Here is a 22,264-nt window from a genome sequence, read left to right on the forward strand (position 1 = left end):
AGAGATTAGATATATGTTTACTTTGTATTGGACTGTGCAGATATGCTAGCATTTCATGGGCTAGATTTGGTACAGGCAATAGCTGCTCCTGATCTCTCATTTTTGTTCTCTAGAGCTATTTTTGGTGTCTCTGCAGGGCAGTGCTGTTATGCTGCAAAAAATGTGAATTTTAGCAAGCATTTATGTACCAGGGAACATCACTCCCTCTCGCTGTGCTTAAAATGTATTTAGCATTTATTCTGAAAAAAATATTTGTGTTACCATATTAAAGAAAGCAGGAAGGTTTCTGGAACCCATATGCTATGATGGATTTTTCTACATTTTGGAACACTACAGACAGCTAAAAGTTGTAGCTTGAAATATGCATTTTTCTAAATAACAGCTGTATTTTATAACTTCTTGTATGTTCACAGTGCTAGCATGACAGTGTTTTTCAAATCTCTGTAAATGCAGCAGGGTGTACACAATGATTGCAAGCAAATTTATACTTTGTGGCTGAACTGATACTGTCCTGGGTGTTCCACTCTTCACGTTGTGGACAGAGATTTCTTCTTATGCGCTTAGTTAAGATCAGAAAAACCTAAGTCAACCTTGCAGAGATTTCTGGATGTGTTTTTCTAGGAAACCGACGTATTAGATTGTAACCTTTTTTTTCCACTTGTAGATGGGTGGACAGCTGTCTGAACCTCAGTGAGGTTATTTTTCACTTTCATCTCTATCACTGAAATGACATTTCATCTCATTAATCAGGAATAATTTCTTCATGATATACAAAAGCTTCATGTACATTCTGAATCCTACCCTGTTACTTATTTCCCCAGCTTCAAACCCTTTCTGTTTTGAAAATTATATGATTTATTGTATAATACAAGTATCTGGCTTTCTTGATCATGCAGAATGTTATAAAGTGAGTAGCGTAGGGTTAAATAGCATAGATTTTACTTTAATTTTCAGTTAAACTTACTTTCCATATTCTCTTCAGGGAGAAAAAGGAAATCAAGGTTTTCCTGGACTAAAGGGTTCAATGGGAATTGGCCTTCCTGGACCAAAGGTAAATCCTAGGTTTGCAGTAAGAAAAGAGCTAATTTTTTTTCTTCCTTTATTGCTTAGTTGGTGTGACAGGTCTTTGCAGATAAATAGAAGGCAAAGACTTTGCCTTATATTGATATCAAGGTAAGTGCTTACTATATCTTGTTAGCTTTGGAGTCAATAAAAATCCCAGTTGTTATTCTGAATCAGGCTCTGAACTAAGATCTAGAATGAGGTCATAATTCTTAGCAGGAGAATAATATAAATCAAATCATGCTTTCAATTATTTTGAGCCTTTTTTCAGGTATTACAAAAAGTCCTTCCACTATTTGTCAGGCTTTGACAAAAAATTGTTCTTCAATTAATATCTTTTAAAGGTTTTGTTTTATTAGACTCAGTTTTCTTGCAGTCATTGAAGCCCAAACTTGGACTTATTACATACTAAACGAGTTGATATCAAAATTGGGACTATTTCCTACAGCATATTGTACCTATATCTACTTCCATCTAACAAACTCTGTGCAGATAGAATTTAAGTACTTTGGTTATTTGCAGTGATTTTCAGGTGTGCAGCATCTGATGGGAGCAGCCTAGCCAAAGGAAGCCAGGGCAAATGGTCAGTGGGTGTCAGGGCGCTGCGCGGATTGGGGGCTCCCTGGGGACGGTACCGCAGGGGGTCCCTGTGGCGGTAGGGCCAGGCCACCCTGCGAGGGAGCAGGGCAGCTGGGGGCAGCTGGGGCAGCCCCAGCCCCGGGCATCGGGCAGCGCCGTGGGCTGGAGGTGCCCTCGGAGCCCCGGCAGTGTGGCTGCACAGACCAGCTGGGCGCGTACGCCAGGGAGCACAGTGAGCCTGGGAGGCGTCAACCCCGGTGCGAGCACGGGACGCAGCACAACTCCTTTAACTTGCAGCGTGTGCCTGGGCCAGCTGGGCTGCCCCTCTGCACTAGCTGCAGCAGATCAGAAGCAGCAGACTTATTGTGAAGGCTCTGCTTGGAAATCCTGAGGAAAAAAACATGGCAGTCTTCATGGGAGAGCAGAGATAATCAGGCCCCTAGCTTTAGCACTTACTTGCCTAAGCAGGAGGTCAGTGCCCCATGGTCTGCAGAGGCAGGCAGTCCCCTCCAGGGGGAGACTCAGAGCCCCCATCAGTCATTGCCTGTCCTAATGATTTTCCTGGTACTGCAGCCTGCAGTAGCTCACATTATATAGCACTTCTCAGACTTTTGCATCATTTAGTTTGCTTCAGCTTTTATGAAACAGAAAATATCAATCTCTCTAATACAGATCTGAATTTCTGCCACCTAGCTGTAGTTTCTCTCAGATGCAGAATGCTACGTACTAAAACAACAATTGTGATATTTTCACTATTTTTCATATTCGCCTTGTATCTTGGCTAGTCTTCATGACCTGGTGTCAATCTCTTCAAATACTTACTTACAATTTTTCTATTTGTGGTTAATTTAGCAGACCTGTCACACAGGAAAAGGAATGGTTTATTTCAGTAGGAATTTCAAGCATACCAGACAGATCAGGTTTTAACATAAGTATGTGTAAGAAAGTAGCAACACCACCACAGACAGCAGATCGAATTTGCTTTCCCTTATGCTGCCATTAACTTTGATGAGGTTACATTCAACTCACAGAGGGTAATATCCTTTTCTGGATATTGTGATTTGGTGAAAATACAGCAGAAAGTGTCTTCCGAGAGCTTACTTAGTGATTTCCTTAACACTGTGCAGTAGCTATACACAATTTTCAGATTTATACAAGTTTGAGTAAGATCAGACCCAGAGAAGTCAACAGGTTTCCTTAAAATTGATAGCAATAACCATAGCAAATTTAGTAACAAAGGGGATGTCTATGTGGTTCCATTGGTTGGGTAGTAACAAGGAATAATAGCAAAATTCACAGTACTCTGGTTAAATTCCTAAGGTCTAAAATTTCAGGTGAAATGTAAGGTGGTGAATAATTTCCTGAGAGAAGTAAAGACCTGTTCTGTACAATCTCCTTGAAGAAATACCAAATTTAGATCCTGAATGTTTTGATAGTGTATTTCATACCTGCCTCATCTGAAAACTGCCTCTTGAAATACAATAATGTCGAACCCTTTCTCTTTTTTGAAATCAAAAGGTCTAGTCAACTGAGAAAAAAAAATGCAGAATTTGCTTTTAAATGTGCGACTAGGTATTTTCAAAGTGATATAACAGCCCAAGCATTCATTTTCCTCTGTTCTGTGCAAGCTCCCAGTTTTTCATGGTAGATTCTATTCAAAGCTGGTGTGAGTTTCTTTACATTGACTGATTTGAGGCAGTTAAGTCTCTTCATAGGTTTGCACTGACATAGGTCCAATATAAACATTGCTGCAGAATTCAAGAAAATCAAAGAAGAGAAAACCATTATATAGATCTGGACATCTGCATAAAGATGTCTGTACCCCACACACTTGAATCAAGGTAATTTTCCATAGAAGTTTCTTTAAAATGTTTAAATTCCCAGTGTTGCTTTCTCTCAGATCCTGCTTTCAGATGTTCTATTCATAATACCTACATGATAAATCAACCACACAAAAAAACCCCAGAAAATTATTCTTAAAAATGAACTGAACCAAAATTCCAGCTCTGACTACCAACAAAACTGGACTGACTGACTAAGTTTAATACTGCTGTTTTAAATTAGGGAGACTATGGAGATAAAGGTGATCAAGGGAACAAAGGTGCCAAAGGAGAGATTGGAGACCCAGGACCTCCAGGACCAAAAGTAAAATACATTTTTATATTACTTACTTTTACACAATAGAAATTAGACAAATGAGTATTGTGTTAACTGTCTCACTCTACATGCTTTCAGGGAATTTGGGGAAGAAAAGGTGAACCTGGTCTTTCGGTAAGTATATACATGAGTTAATTTGAAAGCCAGACTTTTATTTTGGAAAAATATTTAAATATTATGTCACATTACACAGGGTTGATTATGAGGCATTACCTGCATTTTGCAGGTAAATAAATAAATAAATTCCAGCATTCTTAAAACTAGAACACAGCAAATTAATTAATATTCTTTTTCAGAGAGAAGAAGTTGTCACACTTATCAGTGAAATATGTGGTAAGCATTCCAGCATGAAAAAAATACTGAATTTATATTTCCTGAATGAATTTTTCCTCTACATGTTAATGTGTAAAGATACCATTTACATGAAAAATGCTCACTATTTCACCAGAGCTATACTGGAAGTAGTTTGGTCCAGCTCTGTTTCCATTTATCAGTATCAGTAACTATATATTACATTAATTCATTAATTCATTAATTGAACCTAACTGACTGTAAATCTGTTATTTCAGTTATTTGGAAGGTGGTTTCTCATAAAATGTCTGAAATGGTTATTCTTCTAGGTTGTGGTATCAGATGTAGAGTAACACCACTGGAACTAGTATTTGTCATTGACAGTTCAGAAAGTGTTGGTCCAGATAACTTCAGTATTATCAAAACTTTTATGAAAACAGTCATTGACAAAGTATCAGCCAACCATGCTACAACACGTATTGGCATCATCAACTTCAGCCATAAAGTAGAGTTGGTATCTTCTCTGAAGCAATACACAACCAAAGAACACCTAAAATCTGCTGTTGATAAAATGCCCTACCTAGGAGAAGGCACCTACACAGCTTCTGCTGTCAAAGAAGCCATTAAGTTATTTGAGGCAGCACGTCCAACAGTAAGAAAAGTGGCTGTTGTAATAACAGATGGACAAGCAGACGCTCGGGACAAAATACAACTGGATACTGTAGTAAGGGAGGCCCATGCCACGAATATTGAGATATTTGTAATTGGGATTGTTCAGAGGGCTGATCCTCATTACGATGATTTTCTGAAAGAAATGCAACTGATTGCAACTGACCCTGATGCAGAACATGTTTACCAGATAGATGACTTCATGACACTTTCAGGTAAGAAAAACTATAACAGAAAACTTTCAAGTAAGTATGTAACAGAGTTTGGCCTTTCCCATAGCAAGGCGAGGCAGTCAGTAGAGGCCTGCTGAATATCGGCTTTTGTCTCTCTTTTGGATGCAACTTTTTCTTCAGTTTCTCTTGCTCTTTGCCAGTTTTTTGTCTCTCACAGAAACAAAAAAAAACACAATGAAAAGCAGTTTTCAGAGCCAAGGCCTTCTTTGGGACACTTGCCCTCTACTGAGGCTTTGCATCAGCCTTCCTTCACCGTGCTTTTGTGCTGGGCCACAGTTTCATATGAGAAAGGGGTAGATTTCTTTCCCCCTTGGTGCAGCATCTCTCTTTGTCTCTCTCACATATGGCTATTGTCCTCCCTTTGCGATTTATCACTACTAGCACTCTTTTGTCTTCTGCCAAAAGCCATACAGAAACCTACACTTTTATTTTGTTTCTAGAGGAAAAGGTGGAAGAGGAACATGCACAAGGAAACAGGGTCTGCTAATAAATTATGTATTTCAAACTATGGCTTGAAAAATCCTGTGGCCACAGCTGGAATCAGAGAAAATCCAGGGAAAGCCTATAATGATCCAAGAGAAAAATGAATTGATCTAGACTGTTCACAGAATAATCCTCTAAAGTACATCTATTCTGAGCATGAACTCATTTCACTATGCTGAGCCTGTGCTAGGATTAAACTTAGGGCTTGGACTCAGGCTCTAACATTTAACATAGAAGTCTTCCCACTCACCGAAATTCTTGTGAGAATAAGCAGAATGTGTAGACAAGTTTCTCTTTCTCTTTCTTACACATACACACCTTCATTTATTCACTTTGTCTTTTTTTTCCAGCCCATTGATCTATGACTTCTGCTTACAAAAGGCTTGGTGCTGAAAGTACTATTTTATCTGTTTCTTCTTAAATGAACAAGAGTGCCTAAAATTAAATAATTATGAGAGTACATTGCTTTATTACTTCTTACTTCAATTTTGACATAGCTTTAGAAGACAGCATATCAAAAATCATTATCATAAAAGAAGATTTGTGTGTCATACTGTACAAAAGCATGTGGAGAATTGGTGTGACTTTTCTTTATTACACTTAGCAAATGTCATCTTTGTGTTAATCTTTTTAGCTCTTGAAAATAAACTTGTCACAAAAATCTGTGAGAATGAATCTGAACTCTACACCAGAAAAGCTGATGTTTTATCTCCATCTCCAAGTCCTGGATTTGAAGTATCTGGTGAAGTTACTGATGGCCAGTTACCTACAATGACTATTTCAGAGGCTTATGTGCCCCCTACAGAAGGAATTACTTACCCAGTAAGTAAAAAAAGTAGTAGTTATCAAATATTTTTAAAATATAGGTTTTTATTTAAATTTATAAGTTATTTATTGCACTGTTTGCAAGTCATTTAATATATAAATAATGTCTTCTTTGGATAGAACAAAACAGATCTGAACAAAGCTTTTAAAGTAAGAGTGGAACTTAATTACTTGTTTAGAACAGAATTTTACAATAAGAAGAGGGTAATACTGTGTCTTAGTGGCAATAAATGCCAACAGACCTCACATTTTTCATAGTTCTGATTCATCTTAAAAGTGAGTTGGAAACCTTGCAGATATTTCTACTTGCAGTCAGATACACAGTGAGAAGGCACTTATTTGTGTGCAAGCTGATTGCTAGTACAACGTTTCTAGTCATGTTCACATACTCTCTAGGCGTTTTAGGCCTTCAGCAGTGTTTGCCTTCCACCTTGGGCTGTGCTTCCAGACTCCTCATTCAGGTCGCTCTTTCATCTTCCAGCTTTAAAATTCTTCCTGTCCTGCATGGGACTTCTGCCCTGCAACATGGTGCTGCTGTGCAAACAGACAGGGCAGGTGGACTTTTAATGCAACAGACAGATAAATATTTTCTGTAGGTGTATTTCACTTTACCTCTCTTATTAGGCCTTTGGTATTTGCCTTAATATCAGTGTCACCTTATCAGATTTGTCACCTTAACAGTGTGTCAGAGCTAACTCTCTAGGGTGTTTTTACTGCTTTGCCTGAAAACAGCTGATGATAAAAATGGACATGTTGCTTGTCCCCATAACCTGTTCAATAAACTATAGAAATATTTGATGTAAAATCCTCTGTAGCAGCATGGAATAGATATAATGAACCCCATGATGCGTACTGGCATTTAAACATTAAATGGAATATGGGTTGGAGCTAATTAAATGCTACTGACTGAGTGTGAAGGAGTTAGTGGATTAGCCAATGCTAATTCTTTGGATTATTGTTCACTTAATACCATTAGTAATTAAATAGTTCAACTTCACTTTCAAAATTCACAGTTTTATTTCTGTAAATGACAGATCCCTCAGGAACTGTGACTGAATCAGATTTGGGGCTTATAATGCCTCCAGGTATATCTGTGTAACACTGAATGAAAATTTTGACATTCTGTGCCATTAAAAAAAATAAATATAAGCCTGGATTTATAGATACTGACATTTAGAAGTCTTATGACAAGGATCACAAATATGGTAGCTTTTTATGAGTTGTTTTGAGTTCTAAGTAATTAGATGCTCGTACACTTGGCTTTAGCTGGCTGTGGTAATAGTTAAATCTTCAGAATTGTTGAGTTACTATTTGAAATAAACACAGCCATTTAGTAGACCAGAGAAGAAATGCAATGTGGAAAGGATTGAATGAACTGTCTGCACATATATATTTCAGCCAGGCTTAAGAGTTTCAGAGTCCCAATGACTAGGAGTTTTCTTAAACTGACTCGGTGTGCTGGTAGTGGCCTGTAAACGGGAGGATGTGGAATGTAGTATTAAATTCCTTCCTGCTTTCAATAGATAATAAGTGTGTGGGATTAATGCACCCGTTTGTATGATATTTATACTAAATTCTTGCAAATCTTCTTGAATATACTAAAACATTAGAGAGACAATTTTTTTTTATAATAATCTTAATTCAAAAGAGGTGTATTGGCTTCTTAACATTCTGCTCAAGGTAATCTTTAAAATTCTAATAATTAGCAACTGGATGTTAGACAGCTATAAAAAGGAAAGGAGGTGATTTGTCATGTGGCCTTATACAGATAAGGATGCATCTATGAGAAATTCTTAATATTAGGACGTGGTTCCTATAGCACAAGTTTTGGAAATTTTTGCTCTTGAGACATACTCAAGGGATTCCACATCTAAAACAATCTTTGGAGGAGCATAATGCATGTCTGTTTTTCTATGAATAACACAAGTATACTGTTCTTCCTGCCTGCCATTTTCCATTTTTTGACAGACTCAAAATGCCTGATCATTCCTAGTGAGTGTAATAGATGTTAGTAAGCACTCACTTACTCTGAAGTTCCTTGCATTTTTTGTTTTACTTATGTTACAGACTAAGTGGTGCCTGAAATTTTGCTTAAATGGATTTCATTTGGCTTTGTGACTAAATGGGAGGCATTCTTTTGTCTTCTCAGTTAGCTCTTAGTGTCAGCAGTTGTAAAATCATGGTCACCTACTGAGTAATTGACTGAAGCAAGAACAGAAAGCAGGAGCTGCTTTTGCTCCATTCTCTCACCACTAAGGCTCCTTTGCTTAGCTGAGCTGGGGAACAGAGGAGCAAGGGCCAGGCAGAGTGGGGAAGGAGGGCTGCAGGCTGATACTTCACTAGAAGGAGGTCTGAATCCACCAGCCAGTATTGCTAAATAATACCTGAGAAAAATACCATTAGTTTCCTACATCAAATCTCTCAATTTTTTTCTTAAGATCTGAACCCAAATACATCTTAAGTTATGTGATTTTGACTCCTTTCTTTAGCTTAGTCCCCCGAGGACCAGATATACTGAGCCATTGCCATCTGCTCAGGATCATACTGTGACCATCTCTGCTCACAGAGAATCAAGAATTCCCCCGCTTTATGATGTTGCTGAAATCAGACCTCAGAGTCCAGTAGTCAATCCTTTATTCAATGTAACTACAGCTGAAGATCACCAGCTAACAGTGTTGCAACCACAGGTAGTAACAACTCAAAAAGGTGAGGAATAAATACTGCCCTCAGAATATGGGGTAGGTGGGTGGGTAGTAATTCTCCTATTCTGGGGGTTGTGAAACACATAGATTTGCCCCCATGCTTTTCCTTTTCAAAGACTTCATCTTCCTTCCTGAACGCTGATTGCTTTTCACAGTGCTTTGAACAAAAAGATATTTAAAATAGTTTAGGCAGAGAAATAAAGAGGTCAAAGAGATTAATGAGAGAATCTTTCATGCTTGCAGACACACGTTTGAGTCTTTTAGCGCAGAAAAGAAATAATTTAGCATCTGGTTATACATCTGCTATTGGGTCTGTCATGGCAGAACTGGGGTTTGGAGATGCAGCAGATATGGTTTGTCAGAAATGAGTGGCATTGCCAAAGTAGTGAATAATCAACTCAGTAAATTTTCTCTCTCCCATTTCTGCTTTCAGATTTTAGATCCTAAATACATCACTGTATTCTAGAAATAGCATAAACCCCAAGGTTATAAAATTGGTAGTGTTAGGGTTTTCAGGGGAGCTGCAGGTCCTCGTCACCTCCATAAATCTGCTTTTCATCTCAGGTAAAGGCTATTGATTCCAAACTGCAGGGCAAAATATTTTATCAGTAGATTAATTAAGAACTATGTGTGTGACATCTGTGGCTGAGAAGGCGGGGAGGGGGACACTAAAAAAGTGATCTACATGATCAGTTAGTTAAGCAAAATTATAAAAAGCTATGCAAATAGCTGAAGTTACCTATTACAAGTTCTATAAAAATATTAGATATTTCTTTGCAGCAATACTAAGCAACACTTCATAAAATGACTTCCTGAAGCTACCTATTTGAGATGAGGACATATATAGTACCTTGTACCTTCTTTACATTTACAGTCTTCCACCTCTCCACTTCACGTACTCTGCAGAATTCTTTCTCACTTGGCAGCTGACAGAAAGGACAGCTTTAATCCTGGCGCCTCATGAAGAACAGGTCTTGGGCAGCATACCTGGGGTGCAGGTGCTCCAAGACTCTCTTTGTGGCAGAACTTTCACTTTAAAAGTCTTCTTTTTCCTTTCTTTTTTTTTTCTTAACTGGCTCCTGCTTTCTTCATTGGCTTTGCAGTATTTTTTTTCTTCTTTAAAGGATCATCTTCCTCCCCGAAAATTATTTCTTTGGCTTTCTGAAAATGACTGGAGGGACAGTATTTTCCCTCAGAAACCTCAGGCAGAGATAGGAAGTCACAGACGCCCCTCTCAGAGAGCAGATGTCTGGACTAGATGACAAGGTTGCAGTGCTCAGAACTGGTGTATGGACAACAGAGAGATGGTCAAGTCAAAGCAGCCAACCTGAAGCTCCTTTCGCTGAGACAGAGCAGAAGTAAAGGCAAGGAGCAGGGCAATGTTTCTCTAAGAACCTGCACTTTCTTCATAAGCAAAACAGACCTATTTAATCCAGCAGGCAGTCTCTTAAACTTGCTGAGGACAAACTCCCATCACAACTCTGGTGAAGAAAGTCTAGCTAGTGAAGAGAAACCAAGTATTGAAAGGACTGGCTTCTGAAGCAGGAATCTGTACCAAAACCAACCAAACAACAAACCCCACTCCCTCCCCCAGTATAGTTACTAGATTTTCTTCTCATCTTTTGTTCATCTGGTTGCTCTGGCTGCAGATACCACATGTGGTGAGAGTCAGAGTTTCAAACTTAGTTGACACCGCTTGTGTACCAGTTGTGGGTTTAGGTATTTAAATAACAGTTTGGTTCTAGTATCAGGATTTAGGCAGTCTCATTTGAAAGTGATCCTATGTTTGGTTAGACTTGTTCACATAATTCATTAATATAAATGGGGATTTGGCAACAAACTGAAAGCTGCATATATCCTCCCAGGCTCTACAAGAAAATAAATGGGTGCTCTTCTTATTGAAGAAGGCTCTTGTAGGAAAATGTATCTGACCTCCAAATTCCAAGCTAACTTGAATTGATATACTTTCAGATCCAAAGTGTTTGGAACCTATGAAACCAGGGAATTGCCGAGACTATGTGGTGAAATGGTATTATGACAAGAATGGCAATTCTTGTGCCCAGTTCTGGTACGGAGGTTGTAATGGCACCAACAACAGATTTGAAACAGAAAAAGAGTGTCGAGAAACCTGCGTTGATATATGAACAAGTAAGTTATCTCCATCAGATCGTCCTTCAATCACCTCTTTTCCAGACTGAAAAGATTTAGTCTATTTCAATATATCCCATACTAGACATACATATCATATCATCTCATATTCTATCCCTTTGGTCAACCTTGATGCTCTGTGCTGCTGATCATTATGATTAAATGGAGCAGCACAGAGCATAGCGCACACTCTCCAGTGACTTCTCTCCACTTTTATTCCCTTTCCTTTGTTTTCTTCTTTTCACCAGTTATTTATAAATTAGAAGACTGTCCCTCCCAATCCAATGTAACTTTCTTTTAGATCCTTTGGTGAAGGACCTTATGTTTTGGAAATCCAGGCAGTCTATATTAACCATCTTAGGTCCACTTGCTTAGTGAATGGGGCATGGACTTCAAAGAGCTTGCTTATCAGTATTGTGTAACATCCTTTCCAAAAGCCATATAGCTCCTCCCCAATAAATGTATTAAAATATTATATTATTTGATCTTTCACTACAAAAAAAATCCATTGAACTACAACATGTATTTTTCTTAACATTTCAAGAAAATTAATCAATTCATTATTTCTTCTAGAAATGACTGCCATTGGGAGTTTTTAAAGTTGTGTGTACTGAGGAAGGAATGATTGAGAAGAAACCAAAATGATGTGTTAACATGGATGTACTACTATCACATCACACGCTACTTTCCCCACTATGGTATTCACATTAACTAGATTCCTGTATAGCATGTTATCTAAACAACATAGCAAGAACTTTATCACACATACACACACACATGAGAACATACCTTTTCCCTCCATGTTTATAATAAGTTGGTACTACACATGGCAATGATCAGACTCTATTTTTAGGATTAAAATGTCAAAAGTGTTGACACTCAGCATTTAATGACAGAGGTCTCTCATTCTCTTGGAAGAATAAAATGTGCTCCAGTTTTAAACAAGAGTAAGTGATTTCTGAAATTAGTACTCTTATTACAGCATTTTGAGACATACGTTAAGATTTTCATTAATTAGAGTGCCTCTTTGGAATGTAAATGCCACAGCTATAAGTAATTAGAACTTTTTACCTATGAAAGCACATTTGGATTAACACCAATATAACCTTTTCAGTTATGAGGGTAGGACTTCTATTCAGAATTACATTAAAATCTACAGGATTCTTCAAGTCCTTTAGGCTAGTCAGTACATTTTGATTTCTCAGGGCCTCTGTATTAAATCAAAAAAATGTTATTTGACTCTAATATATGCTATTAAATGCTATTAAATTGAAAAGGGAAAAGCACGGAAAGATGTATATAAATGTTTACTTATATCTTTTTTACTTTTAGTCATAACTCCATATGATTGCATTATAAAAACTGAAAATGATGAGCATCCGATTAAAATGGAAAGCAACACTTGATAAAGAGTTCTGAATTGTTATTTTCTTGCAAAGAACAAACGAATATCTATACAGACACACTGGACAATTTTTGATATATTTAAAGGAGTTCAAAACAACTGCTTGCACAGTTTTTATTCCCTATGTCACCAAAAGACAGCATATAACGTGCAAACCTAGTTCTATGGAGAGAAGTGCTCGAAGTACAGTTTTTAAAGGAATGGAGGGCTCCATCCTCTTCCAGAAACCTGGCCTTTCTAGTGAGTTTCAAATTAGAAAAAACAGCAGCAGCCCAAACCAGCATCCAGCTCTTATTATGCTCAGAATTAATATGGTGACCCCTCCAGAAAAACTGGAGGTACAACTAATATCTGATTGACATGAAGCACAAAGACAATATCTTGTGCTATGTGTTCTGTGATGTGCTGAAAATGAAGGGACTCTGTGGTATAGAACAAAAGTCAAGCTGTTGAAATCAGCTATTGTTTTTATTTCAAAAAAACCCCCCTAAATTTAACGAATTTAACAAAACTTTTATTAAGGCTCTCAGTCTGTTTTGGTTTTTTGGATCTGAAGAACAAATGGCTTCAAAGCATGCTACAATGATATAGATGGACTCTTGTGGTAAGTAAAATCAGCCGGATATAAAGCTGGCCATAATCAGCAAGTCAGCTAAAAGGTTACAAGCAAACAAGCTGTCTACTAGTGGCATGAAAAGATCACAGAAAGAATCAAACTACTTCTTAATAACAAAGCTAATGTCATCATACCAAGAATTTCTATGCGTTGGAGACCTTTAATAGTGAACAGATGTCCAAAACAAATAACTTCAGCAAGAGAAGAATAACACAAGCTTTGAAAAAACAGAAGAACAAGACATATAGACTACAACAATATTTTCAGATTGGCTAGAAAAATTAGACTCAAAAATTATATCACACTAAAATATAATATTAACATATAGTCAAACTCAAAAGATGCATTGAGCAACTTTTTTCTGGGATATGTTTAAAATCCAGTATTCAGAATTCATTTCAGTTAAATGAGAGGCAATGTAAATAAGAGGCAGAACAAACATTTTTGAGAAGATTAGCATAAAATATGACCCTCACATGAAATCAAATTATCTGAAGGAAAAGAAAAAATTCATCAAATCTCCTCTGCCCCAGGACATCCCCTCCCAAGCAGCTTGCACTCGGTAAGGGTAAGTATAACATCCTGCACTTCAAGGGGAATAACTCATTGCACTGATACAGGATAGCAAACAAGTTATTCAAGTCGGATAGATTTAGTCAGAAGAGAAGAAAAATGTGCAGAGTTAAGCTCTACTGTAGATTACCTATGGATAACCATAAATTCTCTGATGATGGTAGTTTCCACGATCGCCCGCCGCCCTTCATTTCACATCCACCAGGAATATTTTAGGTATAACTCTTCCTGGAAACTGACAGTGGCAACATTTCTGCCTGGAATCCCAAGATCCCTCCAGCTCCATAGCCTGTAATTCTATGCATTTTTAATGGAGGAAGAACAAGGAGGTGATCAGCTTCTTTGGGGTGGGAATAGCTGTTGTATTCAGCTGCGTATCTCCAGACAAAATGCAAATCCAACCACTAACCATCATCTTATCTAAGAAAAACTTTGGATAATGAATTTGGGATAAATGTGAAGATGAAAGTTGCAGGGGTACACAAATATCTTCTAAACAGCATTAGGTTTAGTGCAAACTTTTGGTAAATTTGTCCAGCTTTGATAAGTACAAATAGTGGCACCACTTGTTATATAACAATGTTAAAACAGAGTTACTCTCTGCTAACATGGATAGAAGGAATTTTCTTGGAGCAATTAAACCAGTGTGATCCATAAGGACACTGCTTTCTTCTCCACTTTAGTGCAGAGTTGACTAGAACATATTATAGCAAAAAAAGCAGAAATGAAGCCTATAAAGTTTTTTCAGTTTTTTTTTTTAATTACATGCTGTTTAAGTCAGATTATCCTGAAATAAGCATTCTTTCCTGTTCAGGTTTTTCAGTGAAGCCCCAGACTATAATCTCTGAATATATGCTATGTTATCTAGTAAATCATGAAAAGTCACATCAGTCCATTCCAACAGGACAAATCTCTAAGTCTGCATCAGCCCTGACTGCAGCCTCGTCTCCTACGACTCTTCACCCAGCTGTGGATCCTCGAGAGTGCCGTAAACTAATAAACCAGAAGGGGGCACCTTGTGCTAAATACCCACTGTATTCTTTTAAGTTGTATAAAATCCTAAAACATCATCACTAATTAAAAGCATTACCTTTTCCACTGGCAATCAAACAACCCTTTACTTACATTACAGGTGAATTTTAGTAGTGAGAATAGTTTAATAATGAAATCTTTAAATCTTCTGTGGAACCAGACCAAACACTACAAATCATAAAAGTTAAAAATGATGCTGTAGTTAGAAAAGTTAGAATAACAGAAGTTATTCCTTCCTTTAAAACCGATCATTACAAGGTGAATTCTATTTGAGACATCCTTCCTTCTGACAGCTCTAGATTTATGCTCAGAAAAGAAAGTTTATTCACAGGAAAATAATACCTGCATCTACTCATAGTACCATAGCAGCTTTTCACTTTGTGAAATGCTGCTAATTCTCTTGTAAGCATCTAACAAATTGAATTTATCTCTTGCTTCAACCCAGGTCATTCACTGCCTGTCTCTAGGGCCAATGCAAAGTGTTTAATGATGCTGTCTTTTCATTGACTCTCCTGCTGCCTGCACACCTTAGTTTCCTCTACATCTTCAAATTTCCTCTATGCTACTCTAAACTGATGGAAAATATGCAACAGTTCCTGGACTGCAAACATCCTCATAACAACTGATTACTATATTCCTCAGTTCGAAATGACTCTCAAAGAAGTTCCTTAAAAAAAAAGTGACTTCACGGATAGCATGGCTGTGACCAGCATCCATTTTTTTAAAGTTAAGTTTAATGGACAAAACAGATTTACCACAGTATTCCAGCACCTTTCCTCCTCATCCTCCTTCTTAGATCTGTTGGTGCTATCTGTGCAAACAGCACACCCTTCTCAAAACCTGTGAAGGCATCCAGCTCACAGCACGTAATTCAAAGCAAGTCCTCAGGGGTAACTTCTTGAATTAAAAAAAAAAGGGTTTTGTTTTGTTTTGTTTTTAGAAACAAAACAAATAACTTCCCATCTCCCCCAGTGGAAGGACCACAATCTTCATGGGTAGGTGTGCGGTTTGGAGCACCCCCAGCTCTGGCTGCAAGCACAGCACCTTTCCTAAGAGCTCCTGACACATGAGACACTGTAGGGCCAGCACTGAAATCTTTGACACCCCCACTATTTACTCTTAGCCTTCCTGCAGCTTTTTATCAAACCTCTTTTATAATCATTTCAGTCTCCTCACTCCTGCTTTTTACCTTCCTCCTAATTGCAGAGTTTCCTCAGCTGCTGCTACAGCTGAATCAAAGTTTAAAAATTCAGCAGCCCACAATTCTGAAATCACACAGCCAAATGTAAGCAGAAATCTCAGATATTGCACTTGATAGTTACACAGTGCTGCCCTCGTATTCATTTTATGCTATTTAGTTGAAAAGTTAATTGAAAGCTGCAATCAGGTAATTACAATTTTCCTGGTACATCTTTCTTACGTAAAAGTCAAAGTCCATTTTGAAATTAAAGTACAGCCTCACACAGAAATGTTGCTAATGTGCACACAGCTCTATTTACAGAACATAAGCTAAGACTATATTGACTTTGCAGCTTGCATATGAAATACAGCCATCCCAGCAGAAACATCACAGTTACAGCAGAACTATAATTCTTCACTTGTGCTCCCCCACCCTAACTTTATCCACGGTGATCTGTAAAGCACTAGGTTTAGCACACTTTACTGTGGTTAAGTGCTTGAATTAAAAACAAACAAACAAATAGAAAACATGAACTTCGCTCTTTTCACAAAAGCACCAGTTAACAAAAAAAATGTCATGAGGATCTGACTCTGTCTCCAGAAACCTCTCCTGGAAAAAGCAGCTAGGTCTGTGGACTCTGTGCTTGGCTGTTTCTTCCATTAGCTCTAGCAGTGGTTGACATTGCTTTCCCATTACAGATGAACTGCGTCGTGCTTAACACAACAGGGCTTTCCCGTCTTGTTAGTGATTACGAAGCAGTCTTACGAACCCTGCTTCACAAATAAACCCGAGCCTTGCTGGGTGGCTACAGGCTTTCCTGGTTTCTGCTCCTTTCACCAGTTTGGACAAGGAGAGGCATGTGAGGACACTCTCGTCAAGCCGTCCCTCTCTAGAGAGTCAAGTGGTGGTATTTCAGCAAGCTCTAGAAACATCCAGGGGTGTTTGCTGTTTGCTGTCATGGGGTGCTTTTTCAGACATTGTGTGTAGCCATTTCCAGAAGAAGAGGCCAAAAATAAAGACACAAGGTAAAATGATCAGATTCATATTTGTCTTTGCTTGGGGCACTTTGATGGCAAATTATAAGCAGAGTAATTAGCAAAGCGCTGGAAACCTTGGTTCTTTGTGGTTTACACAAGGAACAGTCAGCAGAGGCGAATATTTGCTAAATGTTTCCATCAGTAAACAAGGAACCACCTCCAATGCTCAAAATTCTTGAAAAAGCATAGAAGACATTGAAAAATCACCAGATTATCTGGTTCAATTAAAGTTCAGATCTGCTTTTTATGTGCAAACCAGACAAAGGAGAAAGAAACATCAAGGGTGAGCATTTCATGTGCAAAAGCATGCAGCTTTGATTTCTTTTTTAATACAAAACCTAAGAAAATGAGATTATGGTATGCATAAATTAGTATTAAATGGAAGATTTTAAAAAATTTTTATTTATTTGTTAAGAACCATTCTGTATTCTGGAGTGTGAGATAATCATTTCAAAACTACACATACAATTAGAATGCATTGTTATGATTTATAAATAATAACTTTTTTTCATGAGGTTCAAACGGAGGAATAAAAGATGCCCCAAAAGAGGGCACATCTGAGATTAACCAGAAAGAGCTCTGGAGAAATATAAATTATACTTGATTAATAGTACTTACTAGATTGTTATCTGAGATGGCCTTAAAAGTAGGTGTCTTTGCTTCCAGGAACACTATTGCTTGTTTTAATAGGAACAGAATCAGTTCTAACCTTCAAGGATATATGAAACCCAGATTTCTAGCCAAATTCTGCTTAAGCTTGGCTCATTTTTTCTAACCAGGAATATGCAGAAATTCAGCCAACTGGATAAGGCCCTCAAATGCAATCCATAAAGATGTTCTATTTTGTTTTTCTAATTGCACATAAGACCTATTGTAGAGTAATTTCTAAAATGGAAGGAAGAACACTGGGATTGTCCTCAGGTGTTCTTGGCTCTACCCCTCTGTTTTCAGCTATAGCCTTGTTATGTGTGGACAGGGAGGGAGAAAGGAGATTTTTGCATTTTACTGGTATAGCAAAAAGGCTCTCTCCAATATCTGGCATATTGGACCCAGGGACACAAACATACCCATTTCTTATTGTAAAAATAACTGAAGGTAAGAATTTTGACAAGAATAAATCTGGCAACCACAAGGCTGAAAAAGTAAGTAACCCCCCCCCCCCCCCCAAAAGAGTTTCAGGCTAGCTTTAAAATTGCTGCAAACACAGCTAATCTCTCATTCAAATCTCAGTGAAGTGAAGAAAAAGCCACCCTTCCATTAACCTTATTGCTCTTGGGATCAGGCTTGTAGATGAAAAGAAGAACATCTGCACACAGCTTTCAGGGGAGCCCCAGTGCCACGCGCTGGAGCTCCAGGGGCTGTAGGTTTGTAAACCAGGTCAGCATCAGCCCTCCTTGACACCCTTGTAGGCAGGGCTATGAACAGTTGTTGCACAGCTGCCCTAAACTGGGATGAGGTTTCTGGTAGCCCTTCATTGCTGTAATCCCTGCCTATCTCAGCTGCAGCAAGTGGATTTGGCTATAGGACAGGGTGCTGATTTTTGACTTCAGATGACACAATTCTAAAATTAAAAGGTTTGGGGAACTGACAGTAATCCTATCAATAACAACACAACCTTCTCTCCTCCATTTTGCTGGTTGAAATCCAGGTAAGCAGGCACCAAAGAGGTGCAAATTCCCTGCAGAGCTGCTTGGCAATCTTTATAGAGCAAGTTGGTAGATTCTAGCCCACTTCCTATGGAAATCACACCACTGCTACCATAGCTTAATAGTAACCTCATTAACCCAATTAGTACCCTTGGAGGCCTCTGCCCAAAGGACTAAAAGCCAAAGGAAATGAGCATCAGGGAGCAGCATGGCCTTGCTCTGCAAGGGAGGTGAACCAGGAGCCAAAGGCAATGACAAGACAGGCAGGTGTGGGCAGAGACCTCACCAACGAGGGGCACAGTCCCACGGTGCCTGAACAAGAAGAGCAGAGCAGGTCCAGTGAAGGCAACCAGGGTTTGCCAGGGTCTGGCAATGGCCAGACAGATCCGTAACCATGAGGCAGGTCCAAGGCCAGGCTGGCAAGTCAGGGCAGCCAGTCTGGGGTCATTGAGGTACTGGGGCAGGTGCAGGCATCCCTGCAGCATCGCTCAGGTGAGGACCGAGGTCCCGAGATGAACCTTCTCCCAGCTCTTTGCCCAGGCTGCAGTCCAAGTGCTCAGGGCTGCACCACATCATGCTGGCCTTGGGGACAGGCAGCCAAACCCTGGGTGTGGGGGGAAGAGGTTGCAGAGCCTGCTGGTGCACCCTGGACCCCAACAGAGATCCCATCACAACCCTCTAAATCTGGGATGTGCAGCAGAGACATCCCACTGTTCATGCAGAGTCTATGGTTAGAGGATATTTCCATTCAGGGGCTTCAGCTCCCTGTGGCTTTCAGTGACAAGGATAATTTTTTAAAACAAAAATGATAACATATTTAAGAAGAGTGGAAATATGGAGTCAGTGATTTATTAGTCTGGGATAAGTTTGTATTTTAGGGCTCCCAATCTGTATTACATAAGATAAAAAAAATATGCATCTAAATTGTTGCCTGAACTAGCCGCTGAGTACTGTCAGAGCATATCGCATGTATTTCAGAAACGGGTGCTGGCAGGAAACCACTTATCGGAAGTGCTTTGTGTTGGTGCTCCTCTGGCTCAGGAGGCAGCCTGACTAGCCCAGCAGGTTAAAGCTTACAGGAGGCTTAAACCTGCCAGAATAATAAATGATGAAGAGCAATAAATCCAGAGACCCAGCAATGCTCAGGACCCAGGCCCAGGATGTGTCCAAATCCATCCCACAGGGGAGAAGGGTGTGCAGAGGAAGGAGGGCCAGCGTGGCAAAAGCCGTCGTCCTGAGCAGCATTTAAGGGATTTTGCTGCATGTGGGCCCAGCTCTGACTACACAGCGACAGGGGTGGAGAGCAAGGTGGCTGAGGAGACTGGGGACATTTAGTAGCAATTTCCCATGGAGAGCAAATAGACAGTAATTCTTTGGAATTACCAGCCTGACATAACTGGCAAGTTCAGCTACTTATTTCATTCAGGGCAACTCCCTAGTGCATCCTGTTTCCTCAAAGGATAGTTCCTATTGGTTTTAACTACACTGTAAATTAATACGTGAAATACATTTGCTGACCACAACAGCTGTATTTTCCAGTTAACTCAAGTATAATAAGATTTACATATAAAATCTAGTTTTGAAAATTAGTATTTTCATGCAATGACCCTCAGAGAACTGTGACTGAGACTCCATCAGACAGCACACTGTAAAACTATGTAGATCATAAAATATTTGAGGCACAGATTCCCCCCAAAAAGTGACTATGACAGTGCTGGTGGCAGAATTGCACTCTGTAAGACTGAAAGGAATTTTGCATTTGGAAATAGAAATATATATATATATATATATTTTTTTTTACACATTTACCAAATAATATAGTCAGTGAAAATTCATAATACTCACTGAATATTCCAACACATACAGGTTAAACTGTACAAGTTAAAGCTATTTAAGCAGGCTCTTTGAGAATTTAGCAGTCAGATACAATGCTTTTTTGACCTTTTTACTCAGTAGTGTGTTGGGTTTGTTTACTATTTATATTTTGGTTGAAACTTTCCTTTTTAAGAGAAGGAAACTACTCAACAAAGTTCCCTTTTATTAAGTTAAAGTTCACTTTAGTGATTTAGGGCAGCGTAGAGTAAGATGCTGTACTGGTTCCGAAGTCAAACATTACAAAACTTCTCATGTCAGTGAAAAGAAATCCCAGTATCTTAAATGATGCAGATGCAGTACAAGGCCCCAACAACCTTAGCTTTATCCTACAGTGCTACCAGGAGGAAAACAACAAAATGCCTTAATAAAATAAATATAGCAAGATGTCAAGAGGTTTTTACAAATCATATCAAAGTTAACTTCAAAAACTACCGGCTTAGTAGCAATAGCTGGCTGAGGTCTTTAAAAATCACCTCTTAATTCATCTCACAAAATTACATTTTTTATTGACCACTGTGACTAAGTCATGCTTCTCAGTCTCTTTGATGAAGTTACTGTCTCATGTCTGATGTTTAACCCAGACGCTACATAAGCAGGATGTTGAGCAAACGTCCTGTTGAGCATTGCAGTGACGTATCTTGCAGGTATTTGTTGAATCTGAGGCAGGGACACAGAACTATAAAAAAGATCTTTAAGTTTTTCTGTAGTATAAAACCCAAAGAGCAACAGACTCCATAAACACACAGTGAAAGAGAAATAATTGTTTAACTACTGATACTTGTTTTCTTTTGTAGCAACCCAACTGCATCTATAACTGTTACAGTATTGCTGAATCTAGCAAATTTACATCTAGCAGTAAGCGTCAAGCGCAGGAGTGCTTGCTGGAAGCCCAAGCACACCAGGGCTCAGGGCGACAGCAGCAAGGAGTGAAGGAGAGTCCCTGCTCCCAAGCAGCACCCAGCACCAAACTTGGTGGAGAACGTGTGATGCTGGAAATGAAGCTACTTATCACACAGGAGCAACCTTTACTCTGCTCTAGGTTACTTACCCTGGCGACCTGAGGGTAAGCGCTCCAGAGCTCTTTCGCCAGCCTGCAGAAAGGAGGCAGGAGGTGCCACACAGAAGTAAAGATTTTGATCTCCGTTCTCAGTTTGCCAAGTGTGACACTCCCCTCTCCACCCCAACCTGGGATATAAGTTGAATGACCTTCCTGCCTCTCTAGACAGCTCTAACTAGCAATGCCCAGAAACATCTGCTCTGTAGAAAGTTCTATTACATCTCCAAGAACAAGGCTTCGTTTTGGGAATATCATTTGACTAAGCTTCCCCCCCCCCCCACACACACACTTTTCTTTTTTAAATTAGGGGAACTTACACAGTAAAAGATTGTTGCTTTTACCTATCTTATGCTGCTCCTTGTAGCTTCCTGTTCTGCAGAGAGGGCCCCTTGCAGCCTTCAAAAGAGAAGCTTCTACTAATCAAACAGCAGCAATGGGCAGCATTAACAGCAGACCTGTAAGTTATTTATGATATAAAAATCATTCCAACGATTGCACCTGGATCATTCTCACTCTTAGGTGCATGTTTACCTTGCACAGTCACCACTTATGTTTGTAGCACCCTTTGCTGTCCACCTGCCTGTCAGGTGCTCCGATTGCTACGAGGTTATCGCAGGGCAGCAAGCTTTTGTTCTGACATTTTCCTCGGCAGGTCTAGGCTTGCTTCCTCCCTCTAACAGAAAACATGTATTTG

The 22,264-nt window shown here is 39.1% G+C and overlaps 1 protein-coding gene across 3 annotated transcripts in view; it reads left to right on the forward strand.

The window, feature by feature from the left end:
• Positions 1-12,543, forward strand: part of LOC106483405 (collagen alpha-1(XXVIII) chain) — a 77,371-nt gene extending 64,828 nt beyond the window's left edge. For 2 of the 3 annotated variants that reach the window (XM_013941309.2, XM_013941311.2), the window contains 9 exons: positions 983-1,051; positions 3,706-3,786; positions 3,877-3,912; positions 4,095-4,131; positions 4,419-4,973; positions 6,109-6,296; positions 8,789-9,005; positions 10,973-11,149; positions 11,723-12,543. In XM_013941309.2, coding sequence (XP_013796763.2) covers positions 983-1,051; positions 3,706-3,786; positions 3,877-3,912; positions 4,095-4,131; positions 4,419-4,973; positions 6,109-6,296; positions 8,789-9,005; positions 10,973-11,145 — 1,356 coding nt within the window. In that variant the 3' untranslated portion in view covers positions 11,146-11,149; positions 11,723-12,543. Of the gene's footprint in view, positions 1-982; positions 1,052-3,705; positions 3,787-3,876; positions 3,913-4,094; positions 4,132-4,418; positions 4,974-6,108; positions 6,297-8,788; positions 9,006-10,972; positions 11,150-11,722 lie in introns of those variants that run through there. The other variant, XM_013941310.2, reaches the window with a different exon arrangement.
• Positions 12,544-22,264: the final 9,721 nt, after the last annotated feature.

This window comes from Apteryx mantelli, chromosome 2 (assembly GCF_036417845.1).
Source record: "Apteryx mantelli isolate bAptMan1 chromosome 2, bAptMan1.hap1, whole genome shotgun sequence".
NCBI lineage: Eukaryota > Metazoa > Chordata > Aves > Apterygiformes > Apterygidae > Apteryx > Apteryx mantelli.